The sequence below is a fragment of the Melopsittacus undulatus genome, chromosome 8 (genome assembly GCF_012275295.1).
Source record: "Melopsittacus undulatus isolate bMelUnd1 chromosome 8, bMelUnd1.mat.Z, whole genome shotgun sequence".
In the NCBI taxonomy this organism is placed as follows: domain Eukaryota; kingdom Metazoa; phylum Chordata; class Aves; order Psittaciformes; family Psittaculidae; genus Melopsittacus; species Melopsittacus undulatus.
Window position 1 is genome coordinate 2,599,735 of NC_047534.1, and position 14,197 is coordinate 2,613,931.

The 14,197-nt window shown below is 58.6% G+C and overlaps 2 protein-coding genes across 2 annotated transcripts in view; one reads left to right on the top strand and one right to left on the bottom strand.

The window, feature by feature from the left end:
• The first annotated feature begins 3,763 nt into the window (after positions 1-3,763).
• Positions 3,764-9,377, top strand: GRAP (GRB2 related adaptor protein). Its single transcript, XM_034065600.1, has 5 exons — positions 3,764-3,885; positions 4,941-5,038; positions 6,188-6,310; positions 7,317-7,485; positions 8,637-9,377. Exons 1-5 carry the CDS (start codon positions 3,808-3,810, stop codon positions 8,817-8,819), a joined length of 651 nt encoding a protein of 216 aa, XP_033921491.1. The 5' UTR covers positions 3,764-3,807; the 3' UTR covers positions 8,820-9,377.
• Positions 9,378-10,090: 713 nt separating this feature from the next.
• The window catches only part of SLC5A10 (solute carrier family 5 member 10), a 36,024-nt gene continuing 31,917 nt past the window's right edge, over positions 10,091-14,197 (bottom strand). The window contains 3 exon segments of the mRNA XM_034065825.1: positions 10,091-10,111; positions 11,600-11,750; positions 12,144-12,251. Coding sequence (XP_033921716.1) covers positions 10,108-10,111; positions 11,600-11,750; positions 12,144-12,251 — 263 coding nt within the window. The 3' untranslated portion in view covers positions 10,091-10,107.

Below are 14,197 nucleotides of genomic sequence, written 5' to 3' on the forward strand. Positions count from 1 at the left end.
TGAATCCCTGTTCCTGCAGGCTTGGGATGGAATTCCCTATGTGAGACTTCAGGATTTCCAGTTCCTTTTCAGCAACATCATCAGGCCCAAGCACTCAAAGTGAGGTCCCACCAACCCCATCCCACCCTCAGGCTTCTTTCCTTCCCTTCCAACCCAAACTATTCCATGATTCTCCCATGGGAGCTGGGGAGCACAGTCCCACTTCCCACCCCAGCCACACCATTGGGCAAGCAGGACCTGCTCTGATTTACTAGCCCAGAAACCCTAATAGCATCCCCAGCCACCCTTGTTGATGCCAAGGAGATGCTGCTCTGTGACTTCAGGCCATGTGGGACATGGCCAACTGGCTCTGGGTCCACTGGCTGCCCTCCTGTAAATGTTTCCCTATGGATCCTGCAGGACAATGAGAGGTTCAGAGGGGTATGATCCTCCCAGCACTGTCCATTCCCCATACTCAGTTACACCAAGGTGTAAATGGTGACACAAGCTCCTTTGTAGAAGAGTTGAGCTGTGCACAAGGACGGGTCTGATGCTCAGGACGTGACCTGTGCTCCTGGGGGGAAAGTGCTGACTCTGAAATCCTGTTTGCAGGCACTGACGTGGTGGTTTCTAGCCCAGGATGTTGCTTCCTCTCCGTGTGGGGCCTCAGTGGGGCACCCGCTTCCTGCAGAGGCCGGATTCTCATCACATCCCGTGCACCGGCCATGGGTCGATACCGGACCCAGGCACACGGGCGGCTATGGGTGATGTGACCAGCACTTGTTGTGCCAGTGCAGGACATCTATTGTGGTCTCCAGGGGACATCCCACTGCCACAAGCAAAGCCCATGTACACACTGGGGGCTGTGGCATGAGCCAGTTCACACTCTCCAACCCTTCCATCATCCAAGCCCAGCTTACAGCCCCTCAGAGGAGGCAAAGCCAGGCTTGAAGCACCCCCTCCTCTCCCATCCTCCCCAATGCACTGGATGGAGAGGAGCAAGGAGGAGCCTTAGCAAAGCTCCTGGGGCCTGCAGCAGGAAAGGAAAGGGCTCCCTCCCTCCTCTTCCTCCCTCCCGCATGGGGAGCTTGCAGCCAGGTAAACACAGGATGTTGATGAAACAGGCTCAGAGGATTGGGCAACGATGGAGTCAGCCCAGCTCGGGGCAGCAAACAGCACCCAGAGGGGAATGGGTGATGCCAGGGCCAACTGCACCCCCTCTGCCCATCCCCAGGGTGAGCATCACCACCATGCTCCAGGATGCAGGCTTTGACACCCACCAACACAACCAAGTGGGTCCCTCTGAACACCGGGTCCCACAGGGTGCAGGGATGGGGGTACAGACCCCCAGGATACTCAGCACCCACCGCTCAGTGCTGGCACTGCAGGGACAGGCTCTTCCCTGCTCTGGTACAGGGTGTGCTGTGCAAAATGTGGCTGTTGGACAAGGGACAGGAGGGAAGATGGGGGGGAAACCCCATCAGCCTTGTTTTGATGTGCCATGGATGTCTCAGACCCGTGGTTAGTCAGCCTTGCAGGGCTCTGCAGCACAGCCTCATGCTGTCAGTTGGGTATTGCAGGGGTCCCAGCTTCTTAGGGCTCTGGTGAGCACAGGATGGGGAAGGTTTGGGGCTGCTTATGAGCACAAGGAAGGGATTTCCCAGGGAATGGAGCAGCTGGAGGATGGGATGCGATGGGCATCTCTGGGTTTGCAGTACCAGGATGCTCATGGCCCCTTTGAGGGGTTCTCTGGAGGTGGCATGATGCTGAACTGGTACACACTGGGCTCTGCCATCAGGGGCACCTCATCCCTCTCCCTGGCAGTGAATTGGGATGAAGCACCCAGGAAATGGCTGAACACAGGAATGTTTGGCTCCCGAACTAGAAACAGGGCTATAGACCAGCGAGCAGGAGGGACCCATCCCCTGGGCAGGGACCACGGCTGGAGCAGCAGGAAGGATCAGGGTGAAGGAAGGGGGGATGTGATGTAGGGATGCAAGGACAGAGATGCCAAAGGGGCTCCCTGCTTCCTTAGAGCAGGAGTGCAGGACCATGTGGCACTGTCCCCAGTGTCCCCAGTGTCCCCCTTTATACTGCTGCCATCTGCTGGCAGGACCCAATCCTGCTCCGGTCCTGAGTCCAAACACTGTCCCAAAGCCTTGGGGACCCCTTTGTGACCCCATTGTCCTGCACCCCTCTCCCAGGCACACCGGGGAGTGCGGCACCATGCATGGCTTCGAATGGACACCCCAGGGTCCCCCCCAAACCTCTCTGCTGTGAGTCCAGTGAAGCTGCACCCCAAAACTGCTCTCAGTATCCATGTGTGGTCATCACCCCACACTAACCTGCTCCCTGGATTGTGGGTTTCTCCCATGTAAAACCCCTTTCCAGTGCTCAGACACCCCCATGCTCAACTCATCCCCATCCTTACCTTGTTGTATGTGACACGGATTTAATAACACCCAACCTGTGCTGGTGGGCACAGGGGCAGGATGGAGCCCTTGGCCAGCAGCAGGGTTACAGCAGCAGCTCTGCAGGCAGCATCCATCTCTGCTCTGGCCAAGCAGCAGAGGAAGCCGGTCCCGAGATAGCATCTTCCTGCTGCAGTCCTGTTCCCTGGGTCTCACCAGGCCATGGGGATGTGCTGAGTCCTGTCCCTATGACATCCCGAGCTATTCCCACGGCCTTCCCAGCATTTCCGCTTCCCTTGGGAACAGCAGGTCCTGAGGCCGTGTTGGGGGATAACCATTGAGGCAACCAGGGTCACCTCCTCCACTTCCCATGGGCAGTGAGACACTGAACACAGCCTGAATGGGGTGTTACACAGTGTTTGCTCTTCGGATGCGCTTGGAAAAGCATCTTGGATCACTTGGGAAGGGTTGGAGAGACAAATCCAAGCCCCACCAAGGCCCTGCAAGCACCACAGCTCATCCCTCCCTGGGCAGATGGCAGCAGCATCCTGCTCCTCACTGGAAAGTGCCCAATTGCATGGGCAGGGATTGAGCTGCAGCTGTCCCTGCTTTAATTCCTCAGAGCAAAGCAAAACCAGCATCCGGAGGGTTTTCTGTGTGCTTCACGTCCCGGCCCACACACACACGACGGGAATGCTGCACGGCATCGGAAACCTTCCCATTGGGAATGATGGGCCCTGCGGACTCAGTGCCTGACGCCCACGAGAGCTGCAGGAAATGGTTTCAGTCTAAAAGGGATTATTTTTCCCCTATTTCAGTGGAAAAAAAGGCTGGAAAAAATCAATCTCCAAAGGGGCACAACGCAAAAAAGCCAATGGCAATGATGCTGAAACCTTGCTGGTAGAGCTGGGGCCTCACATGGAGGTTTTGGTCTGATTCCCAAAGAAATGAGGCTGTGCATCCACCATTCCTTCCTGTGCCTCTGCCCATCCAGCTTTACCAAGACATCCGTTCCCATCAAGCCACTTTTCACAGTCCATGAAGTCAGCTCAGCCCTTACAAGACATCAGAGACTCCCCCATCAGCATTATGTGCCAGCCATGCTCTCCAGCCACATTCCACCCACATCCATGACCTGTGCATCCAGCTCATCACCATCCTGTTCCCTTCCAACATCCATTGCCTCCCAACACCACTGCCCATGGCCGAGGTGATGGCACCAACCAACGTGACCGGATCCTTCTGCATATGGGCCCCTGGCATCCGGGTGGGCCGGAACATCTCCCCCCCCCAGCACATCTGGGCAGCTGTGCCTGCGTGGTGCTGGTGCTGACATCAGCACAGCTTCCTGCTGCACTCTGTACTCACCCCTGCACCCCACAGGGCCCCTCAGAGCCATCCTGTCCCAGCCACAGCCATGGAGTCGGTGGCTCTGTACAGCTTCCAGACCACGGAGAAGGATGAGCTGCCCTTCCACAAAGGGGACACCCTGAAGGTACACGGGCAGGGGGGTCACCAGCCATGGGGGGGTTGGATGCTGCTGGTTTGGGGGATAGGGTGAGCACATGGCATGGGGGTGCTTTCCTCCTTGCCTCTATGGGGCTTTCTGTGGTGTATAAGGAGCCATACTTGAGGTGTTTGGGGTGTGCAGCATCATCCCCAGGAGCGGTGGGTACCACTTTGTGCCACCGGTCACATCTCCAGCAAGGACCCGGCTGGGCTTTGGCATGTGGCCTCCCTGGCCACCAACTGTGCTCTGCCACAGCCCCCATAGCTGGAACATGTTTTCCCTGCCCCATTGACTCACTGAGGGCCGCAGGAACCCCCCATCAGGGAGCATGTGCTCAAACACCCTCTGCATCAAGGTGGGCTCTTTGATACCACTTGAGAACCCCAGAAACCTTCATGGAGGCTCAAATCATCCCTAAGGGAACTGCAGCCCTGCTATGGGGTCAGGACACCCCCATCCTGCCACACCACCCAGCACTCACCCCCCTCCATGGGGCTGATGCTGTGGTACCCAGCACCCTGCAGCCAGCCCTGGGCAGGGTGAGTGCATGGCCATGCCCCTGTGCCCTCCCCAATGTGTTTTCCCCATCCCCATGCCCCAGGTTTCGGATCCTGTTTGCTCAGCGGTGCTGGCCCCAGCATGGGAGGCTGGAAAACCCTGTGGGAAGTGGGTATCAGCACCCGGCAGCACCGGGGCCCTTCCTCCTACAGAGCACCCAGCTGCAACCAGGGGACACAGGGGCCTGGCTGCCACCTCCAGGGATGGGGGTTTGGGGCACCCCCCAATTGCCAGCATTTGTGAGCTAAGGAGGGCTGGGGGGGGGCAGCCAGGCTGTAGAGGTGCCCCCAACCACATCACTGTTGTCAGAGCCCCCTGGACACCAGGAGTCGGAGAATGGTTTGGGTTGGAAGGGATCTCAAAGCTCATCCAGTCCCAACCCCAGCCATGGGCAGGGGCACCTTCCACTAGGGCAGGTTGAGGTGGGAATGTGGGGTCTGGGGCAGTGAGGGGGATCCCACTCAGCCCTTCTCCCACCTTAGATCCTCAACATGGAAGATGACCAGAACTGGTACAAGGCTGAGCTGCACGGCTGTGAGGGCTTCATCCCCAAGAACTACATCAAGGTCAAGCCTCACCCGTAAGTACCATCCACAACACATGGCAACAGAGCTTGAAACCCTGCTCTGGTAGCACCCACCAGCACCAGGACATCCTCTCCCACCACCCAGGCTATGATCCCAACACTCCATCCTGATGCCCATTGATCTGCATAAGCCAGAGCAGTCCCATACATGGGGAAACTGAGTCACAGAGCGATTTGGGGTGTGTATGCCAGGTCAGTGTGCCCATGCCAGCACAGCCAGAGGGGACAGGAGGCAGCAGCACATCCACATACCCCTGACACAGAGCAATGCAACCCTCACAGCAGGCTGCCCGCTACATAAATGATAATTGGGGAACAAGGAAGCACAATGGGATTAGGAGTGCATTAGACACAATCCTGTTCCTGTGTTATTAAAGCCCAGCCTAATCCACCCCTGTTTTAACCTGTGTTTTACGTATCATTATCCCCTGGTACATCACATGTAAATGCCACAGGAAAACCTGCTTGGGGCTGCAGGAACGCATGGGAACCCAGAGCACATCCCATTGCCTCTCTGGTCTGGATTAACAATCTGGGGTGGGCAAGACACAGCCTCTTGTGTGCAGAGCATGGAGGGTTGGCACTGGGAGGTGTGTGACAGTCCATGGGTGATCATTCATGGGCAGTTTTAACAGGCAGCAAAAGGTCTGCACGGCCTGGGGCTCCCCAGATGCATAGACACAGCCTTGGTAGGGATGGGAGATGGGGACTCTGCTCCTCCACATTGTTTCAGCAGCTGCCTGCAATGCAGGCAGAAAGGGTTTCATCCTGCATGGAGGATTTGCTGCCCTGCAACCCTCTCTGGCAGGGCTGTTCCCATAGGGAGACATGGGGAGGAGTGAGGTGAGAGGCAGTGAAGTAGGGGATGAGGCACATGAGCCGGTGACAGGATGTGGTCACGGCTGTCAGTGATGCTGTGCTAACCCTGTATGGATAAGGCAGCACATGAGGACACGTCTGCATGCACAGCACCCTGTGATAAACTGGGGGGAAGGGATCCATCCCCTTCAGGGATGTCCCATCCCCATAGGGAGCCAAATGGGGACCCCGCTCCCACCAGTACCAGGGCTCTCGGTGCCTCCATCCTGCAGTGATGGGGCATTGGGGTGTCCCTGGGTGCCCTGATCCCGGTGTCCCTCGCAGCTGGTATGCAGGAAGGATCTCCCGGCATCTGGCAGAGGAGCAGCTCCTCCAGCGCAAGCACATCGGAGCCTTCCTGATCCGAGACAGTGAGAGTGCTCCGGGGGAGTTCTCCATCTCCGTCAAGTGAGTGCCAATGGGATGCGGATGGACACACAATGGGATGGGCAGGGGTCCCCAGCAGAGCCTGCTTTTGGAACCAAAGGCATCAAGGCCATCCTTGTGCATAGTCCCCATTGTAGCACTGGGATGGGGTGAGCATCCTGCCCTGTCCTGGTCACCTCGAAGGGGCTGGGAGCTGCAGATCCATGTCCCCAAGACACCAAGCAGCAGCCTCAGACAGGGCCTTCCTCTTCTTCCTCCCCTCTGCAGTTCCATGCTCTGCCTCCATCCCCACCGCTTCCTGCTCCATGGGCTGTATCGGGGTCCCTCATTGGGGTACCCCTCAATACAGCCATGTGGGTAACAACAGCACTGGGGCCAAGCTGCAAGCACAACCCAGGGGACATGGCCTGGAGGAACTCATTGCCCAGAGCATCCCAAAGGACGTCGGGCTGCAGCATCCCAATGCTGTGGGGCTGATGACTTTGGCATGGGCAGCAGGGCTGTGTGAAGGCAGCATGCCAAAGGGCAGAGACAGCCCCAGGGCCTCTCACCCCATTGCTGCCCCTTCCCTGCCCCTTCCCTGCCCAGGGCCAGGGCAGCAGGAGCCAGCCCCAGGGCCAGGCACTTTCTCACCCTGCTGATCTCTAATTAAGCATTCAAGTCATTGCCCCTAATGAAAGGGAGCCCTGCTCTGCCCTACATCTCCAGCCAGGCCTGGTCCCAGTCCCTGCCCCTGCCCCAGGCCCTGGCACCCATGGGTCCCTGCAGCAGCCCCATGCAGTGCAGCCACCCCAATGTGCCACCCCAGTACACACCGAGGGGTGACAGCAGTTGGGGCTGGCAAGGGAAGTCCCTACCTGCAACTTTGGGAGCCCAATCCAAGCCTTTGCTGTCTCCTCCTGGAATGTGCTGAGCTGGACCTGCAGCTCGCCCCACATTGTCTTCCCATGTGGCTCCTCTTTGATCCCTGCTGGAATTAGGTCTGGTGCATCCCGAGGCCAGGGTAACATCCATCCTCCTTCCGCAGCTATGGGCAGCACGTCCAGCACTTCAAGGTGCTCAGGGAGAGAAATGGCAAATATTACCTCTGGGAGGAGAAGTTCAACTCCCTCAATGAGCTGGTGGATTTCTACAGGACCACGACCATCGCCAAAAAGCAGCAGATCTTCCTGCGGGATGAGGACCAGGGACAGGAGGTACCGGCAGGGGATGAGGCCATGGGGATGCTCAGAGCTGGGGCCATGGTATCAATGGGCTGGGAGCCCTTTGGGATAGATGAGCTCTTAGGCAGAAGCTGTTCCCTGTGAGGGTGCTGAGGCGCTGGCACAGGGTGCCCAGAGAAGCTGTGGCTGCCCCATCCCTGGCAGTGCTCAAGGCCAGGTTGGACACAGGGGCTTGGAGCAGCTGCTCCAGTGGAAGGGGTCCCTGCTTGGAGCTGGAGGAGCTTTAAGGTCCCTTCCAACCCAAACCAGGCTGGGATTCTATGACTGTATGAAACCAAATGGCCCAGCTCTGAGCAGACCCCAGTTCCAGCCCCCTCTGGGCACAGGCTCCCTCATCACCATCAGTCAAAGCATCCTGGGTCCAGTCCCAGACCCCTTCATAACCCCCACTTCAAGGCTCAGCTCCCCCCATAGAGCAGGACAGGGACACCCCAGGCTGGCACTCAGCCTTGTGCTCAGGATGGGACCAATGCAGTGTCAAGCAGAGGATGCTGTGCTATGGGGCTGCAGCAGGGTGGAGGAAGCCTCCAGTGCAGCTCCACAGGGCAGGGCAGCTCCCCATGGCCCATGGCACCATCCCTCATGCCAGGGGTGATGCCTGGGGCAGGTGGCACAGCCCAACCAGCACTGAATGGGGCACAGGCAGCTTCGGGGTGAGCTCCAGCAAAGCCAAGCCCTGGGGCAGTGATGGTGGAGGTGGCAAAACCAGGCCCTGGGAACTGGGCTGGGCTGGCTCCAGCACCCAGAGGGACCCAGGAAGGGCCCAGGAAGGAGAGAGGTGCCAACTGCCCCGAGCAGGGGTTCCTGGGTACCAGCCTTGGCTCTCTCAGGCATCCTTATGCCTTGGGGTGCTCCCCTGCGCCCCAGGCTCTGCCCTGCACTAGAGGCTGTTCCCATCATTCCAGCTCTTCCCATGGAAGGATTCCTCTATCTCCCATCTGCTGTCCCCAAAGCAAGCATCCCAACCCCCCCCCCACACCGTCCATGCTCTCACATCCCACGGCTGGTCCTCACCTCGGGGTGTCACCGCATCCCCATCACCCTCAGGCAGCACAACCCAGTGCAGGGGGGTGACAGAGGGGGCACCTCTCCCTTCACCAACCCCTGCCCTTGTCTTCCCCCAGGTGAGACCCAGGTTCGTGCAGGCCCAGTTTGATTTCTCCCCCCACGACCCATCCCAGCTTCCCTTCCTCCGCGGGGACATCATTGAGGTCCTGGACTGCCCCGACCCCAACTGGTGGCAGGGGAAGATCTACGGGCGCATCGGGCTCTTCCCTCGCAGCTACGTGCACCCCATCTGCAAGTGAGCTGCTATGGGCGAGCAGGGGGGGACCACGGCCCTGCTGCCCCCCACTCACCGGACTGCACATCCCCTTGTCCCCATGGATGGTGCCGGTACCTCCGCAGGGCTGGCAGCACACAAGGACTCGGTGCCATGGGGGCTGTGCTGGAGGTAATGGACAGGATCATGGGGATCCCCATCCAAGGGTGCCCATTTCCAGCAGCCTGGAATGTCAGCTCTCCCTGCTCCCTGCCCAGGAGACCTCCAGCATTCCCAGACCAGGCATTGCCTTGCATTGGGAGCAGCACAGAGCATCGGACCGCGGCCATAAAACCTTCTCCCGAGCCTGATGGGATGGCAGCTATGGAGGGGATGAGAATGTGTATCCCAAACCTTTGCTCCTCTCCAGGGCAAGCAAAGCCCAGGTTCCAAGCAGGGCTGCAGGCAGCCGGGATGCGGCCAGGCTTGGTTCCTGCATGGAGGGATGCTGGGAAAGGCTGATCCAGGGGGTTCAGTCCTGCTGTAAATAGCTGCAAATTGTACCTTTTGTGATGTAGTTTTACTCAGAGCTGGTAAAACGTGTTCGGTGACAGCCTCCAGCGTGGCTGCTCCTATTCCACCATCGCAGCCATATCCATGTGCCTGCTGCCCCACCGTGGTTTGCTCTCCCTTCAGCCCCATTCACCCACCCCAATACCTCCCCCCAAAGCCTTTCCTGACCCCACAAATACCCCCCAACACCTCACAGCCCCCTGGGATGCACTCAGTATCCGCAGCGCTGAGAACGTGCAGCTCATCACACTGATGGATTTAAACATCCCACATCCCAAAGGTAACAGTAAAAGCTATCCCCCAAATCCCCATTTCCCCACCATTCCCAGCACCTTTCCTCCCTCCAGGGGCTGGCAGGCGTTAGGCAAAGTGGGCATAGAAGAACACATTGACACACATCAGGGTAATGGCATTGATGCTGCAGATGCAGGACCAGAAGGGGGGTTCTGTGATGCTCTTGAGGACCATGGATGGGGGTCCCACTGCCTTTGATGGCTGATGACTGTCCGGGGTGGCTGAGCAGGAGCCTGGCACAGGAACACAGTGATTGTAGGGGATATCCCCTGCAGGGAATAGGACTATGGGGAAACTGAGGCACAGGGCATCCATGCTGCCCATTACAGGCAGGGAATGGGGAGCACTGAAGATGCCTCCCCTGCCAGACACCCCAAGGACACACTCACCAGCATGGGATCCATGGGATGTGCCATCCATGGAGAGCTTGAGGGGATCCCGTGCGAGGGTCAACCACGTGAGAGCCTTCAGCTAGAAATGGGGTTAGATTTGGTGTGAGAGCACCTCAGGGTCAGACCCTCCTATAGGGACCCCCTGGCTGAGATTGGGGCGCTCTACAAAGAGGGTAAAATGCACACCCTGACCCAAGGGGTAGGAGAAAACCCCTGTGCTTGGTTGGTCTTTAACCCACAGAGGATGCCAACAGGACATGGGGGAACACTGGAGTGTGTGAGCTGGGGGCACCGGCTGCATGTGTCCTGGTCCATGTGCATCCTGAAGCAGGGATGCAGGCAGGGATGGAGGGCAGAGCCTGGCACAGCTTCCTTAGGAGATATGGGGGGGGATTTGTGAAGGGTTGGATGGGTGCTCTCATCACCACATCATTGCCTTGGCACTGAGCTCACACCAGACACCAGTGGGGATTTCCAGCCAGGCAGCATGGCCATGGCAGGAGCTCAGACCCACAGGTCCAGGAACTGGGAGATCTCTCCAGTCCCAGGCAAATCCCTTCTCTCCCTGTGCTGAGCCGGGAGGAGGCTGGAATCATAGAACCAGAGTCACAGAATGGTTTCGGATGGAAGGGACCTCAAAGACCAATTGGTTCTACAGGCAGGGACCCCTTCCACTGGAGCAGCTGCTCCAATCCCTGTGTCCAACCTGGCCTTGAGCACTGCCAGGGATGGGGCAGCCACAGCTTCTCTGGGCACCCTGTGCCAGCGCCTCAGCACCCTCCCAGGGAACAGCTTCCTTATCTCCCACCTAAACCCCCCCAAGTGATTTGCAGGTCGGAAACCCTCAAACATGCACCTGAAAACACTTTTTTCCCCTCTCCACACCGTTTCCCATTTGCTGCATCCCCGTGGTGCGCAAGGGATGGGATTTGCAGCCCTCTGTTCACACAGACCCCCCGATGCGCTCCCGAGCAGCCCAGCACGGACTGAAGCAGCGACACTGACCCCCCCCGGGTTGGGCAACCCCATTGCAAACACCCCTTACCCCCTATGGGAGAGCTCTGTGCACCCACCGCACCCCCCGTTACCCATTCAGCACCACGGAGCAGCCGTGCGGGACCGCGCATCCCGGCACCGCTGCGCATCCCCCCGCATGGGAGATGCCAAGGACAGGCTGCTCCGGAGCTGCCGAACCGGCCGAGCCTCCCCGCAGCCCTGACCCACATTCCCTCCCTGTCATCGTGCGCCCCGGGCCGCTCCGCTCCGCACCGGGGCATTCCCCAGCGCTGACGCTGCCGCCCCGAGCACCCATCCTGCATCCGACATCCTATGGCAGCAGGGGGAAGGTCTCCCATGCGCTTGGATGGTGGGAAAGGGGCTGGAGGAGGTAAGGGGGAGGCTTCACGCACATCCTGGCCTCTCCCAACACCCTTTCCAGTGCTCCCATCCATAATCCAAGGGCTTGCCCTGTGCAGGCTCCTGGGCACAAAGGGCAGATCACAGAGGGCCAGACCGGCCCCACCGGTCTCTCCAAGACCCACGGTGTCCCGGGAAGCCGCAATCCTACCTGGCCATCAAGAGCAGCTCCTGCTCGCCAGCCCCCGGCCTCAGCTTCCTCCGGATGCCCATGGTGATGAGGATGCTGCTGCTGTTAAATGTGGAGGTCAGGGAGGATGTGATCACAGCCATCATCACTGCAATCATGGGATCATGCAACCCTAGGGAGGAGAGGGACCATCAGGATGCGGCTGAACCAGAGGGGATGGGATGGGATGGGATGTAACAGTCACCATGCTTCACTCAAGGGCAATGCCTCCCCATCTGCAGGAATACACTGCAATGTCCCCTGGAGCAAGGATGGGGTTTGGGGCACCCATCTGCACCCTGGGATGCTGGGACCTGCACTGCCATGGGATCACCCACATCCCCTGACCTCACTTCTGGAATCACCCATGGACAGGCTGCATGCGTGGGCTATGTATCCATAGGGTAAACCCACCCCAACCATCCGCAGGGTCCCCCCAGCATCCAAGCCTCACCAGGCTCCATGGGCAGTCCTGGATGGGGCAAAGCCCAGTGGAGATGCAGGTGCCCCCCTCCTATCCACCTACCTCTGGGCATCAGCTCCATCACCAGCTTGGGGCAGATGATGTCGGAGCAGCCCACAGCAGCCCCACAGATGTGGGTGCACTCCTTGGGGTCCACGCAGGCCATGGTGTCTGGGGGATAGAGGTAGGTGATGCTCTAGGACCCTTCCATCCCTTGGCACCCCATTCCCTTGGGGTAGGTATTGGCCTTTTGCCATGGCCATGATGCTCCATAAGCACAGAACTGGGTGGAGGAGAAGAGCCCATCCCACATGGATGATCCACCTCTGCCTCCCCCATCAGCCTTAACACAGACAGGACCCAGCCCAGCAGCATCACCCTCAGCTCGCACTGCCCCACATCCAGCCCACCTCTGTTCAGATCTACCCCATTGAGCCCTCCCCACATTAAAGCCAGTGACAGGGGCCCCACCAGGACCCGGTGCTGTGGCTGAAGCTGGTGTTCATGGGGTGTTCATGGGGTTCATGCACCGTTGGAGCAATTACCATGGGCAGCACCCAGCAGTTCCATGGGACGCGGGCGGCAGCGCGGTCACCGCCCCATTGATTGTGTCTCAATGAGCACTGAGCCCTCTTATTGTTATGCTCATAAAATACAGAAATGAATGGAAATGAATGCCAGGCATCAGTGTGGGTGAGCTGCCCGGCTCCCTGCTCTGCATCCTCCCAATGAGGGTACTCCCTGCACACCACTGGGAGCATCATCCCGGTCCTCCTGCATGGTGACCCTCCCCAAAGCAGGGTACCCCCAGCAGGAGTGGATGGGGAAGGCAAACCCTGGCTGGTAACACCTCGAGGCTTTACATGATGGGTTATGAGACACAATGGGGTGCAATGTGGGGTGAGAACACGGCACAGGCAGCAGAGCACAGGCCAATGCTCAGCAATCCCAAGGACGCTAAAAGAGCCCAACCTGAGCCACCTTTCCCCTGGGTTAGAGCCAGTGCTGGGGCTCTGGTGACTCTGTGAGTAAAGCTGCATCACTGCCTCGCTTTCCTCCTCTTTAAAAGAGCACATTGTGCTCTGCCCTATGCAAATGGCTGGTGCCTGGAGGGTGGAAGATGCTCCAGAGGGCAAAGCAGCGTCTGGGTGTTATAGCCCAGCTGAAACACTCGCCCCAGGGCTCAGCTCTGCCATCAAACCCATCAGTGGGACCTGGGAGCAGGAGCTGAGCCCAGTGGGCATCCAGAGCCCCCGAGCTGGGAGCAGACCCCAGCATCATTCCATCGTCCCCTGCTGCTTTGCTTTAGCATTAGGCCCTTTGCTAGAGATGGGAAATTAATTAGGAGCATGTAATTAATGCTTCCATCTGCAGTCGGGAGGAGCCGGTCCTGTGTCTGTGCCGGTGCTGCCTGTCCGGCTGGGTCACCCCAGGGTGGCCAAATGGGGACAGCCAGGACGGCAGGGCCCAACCTGCTCATCCATGGGGACCTGTCCCTGCAAGGGGGCTGCACACAATTAGGTCCCAGGGTGACTAATAGGTCTTTACCCTATAGGAGATGCTCCAGCCATAGAGCTCTATGGACCCAATCCCCCCTCCATCATGGCTATAGGAGCTGGCACATGGCATGAGCGATGGGATGTTGCATTAATGCCACTGTGTCATAAATCACAAGCACGCACACACCCCACTAAGGCGACCATAAAGCTCCTTGCACAACAAACCCAGGGCTGTGAGGTGGGTACGACCGCAGCACGCTCCAGCCACGCCACACACACCCATGCTCAATGCCCAAATCCAGGGCATCTCGTAACCGATGGGTGCTGGGCCACCCAAGGGAGGACAATAACTGGGGACAAGGTCCTGGAGCATCCCTATAGCTGTTTGGTTCTGTCACTTTTGCTGTCCCTTGCTCAGAAGGGCTGGGATTTAACCTAAAATGAATGGGTTTGGGCTCCCATACTGTGCTGCACCCCTCGCTGCCAGGCCATGGAATGCAGGTAGGAAATCCCTATGGGGTCACACAGCCCTTCCATAACATCATCAGCTCCATCTGCACCACCTCCAGTGGAAGCCAAACACTTTGTTCCTCCCCATGTCCTGATCCCAACACACAC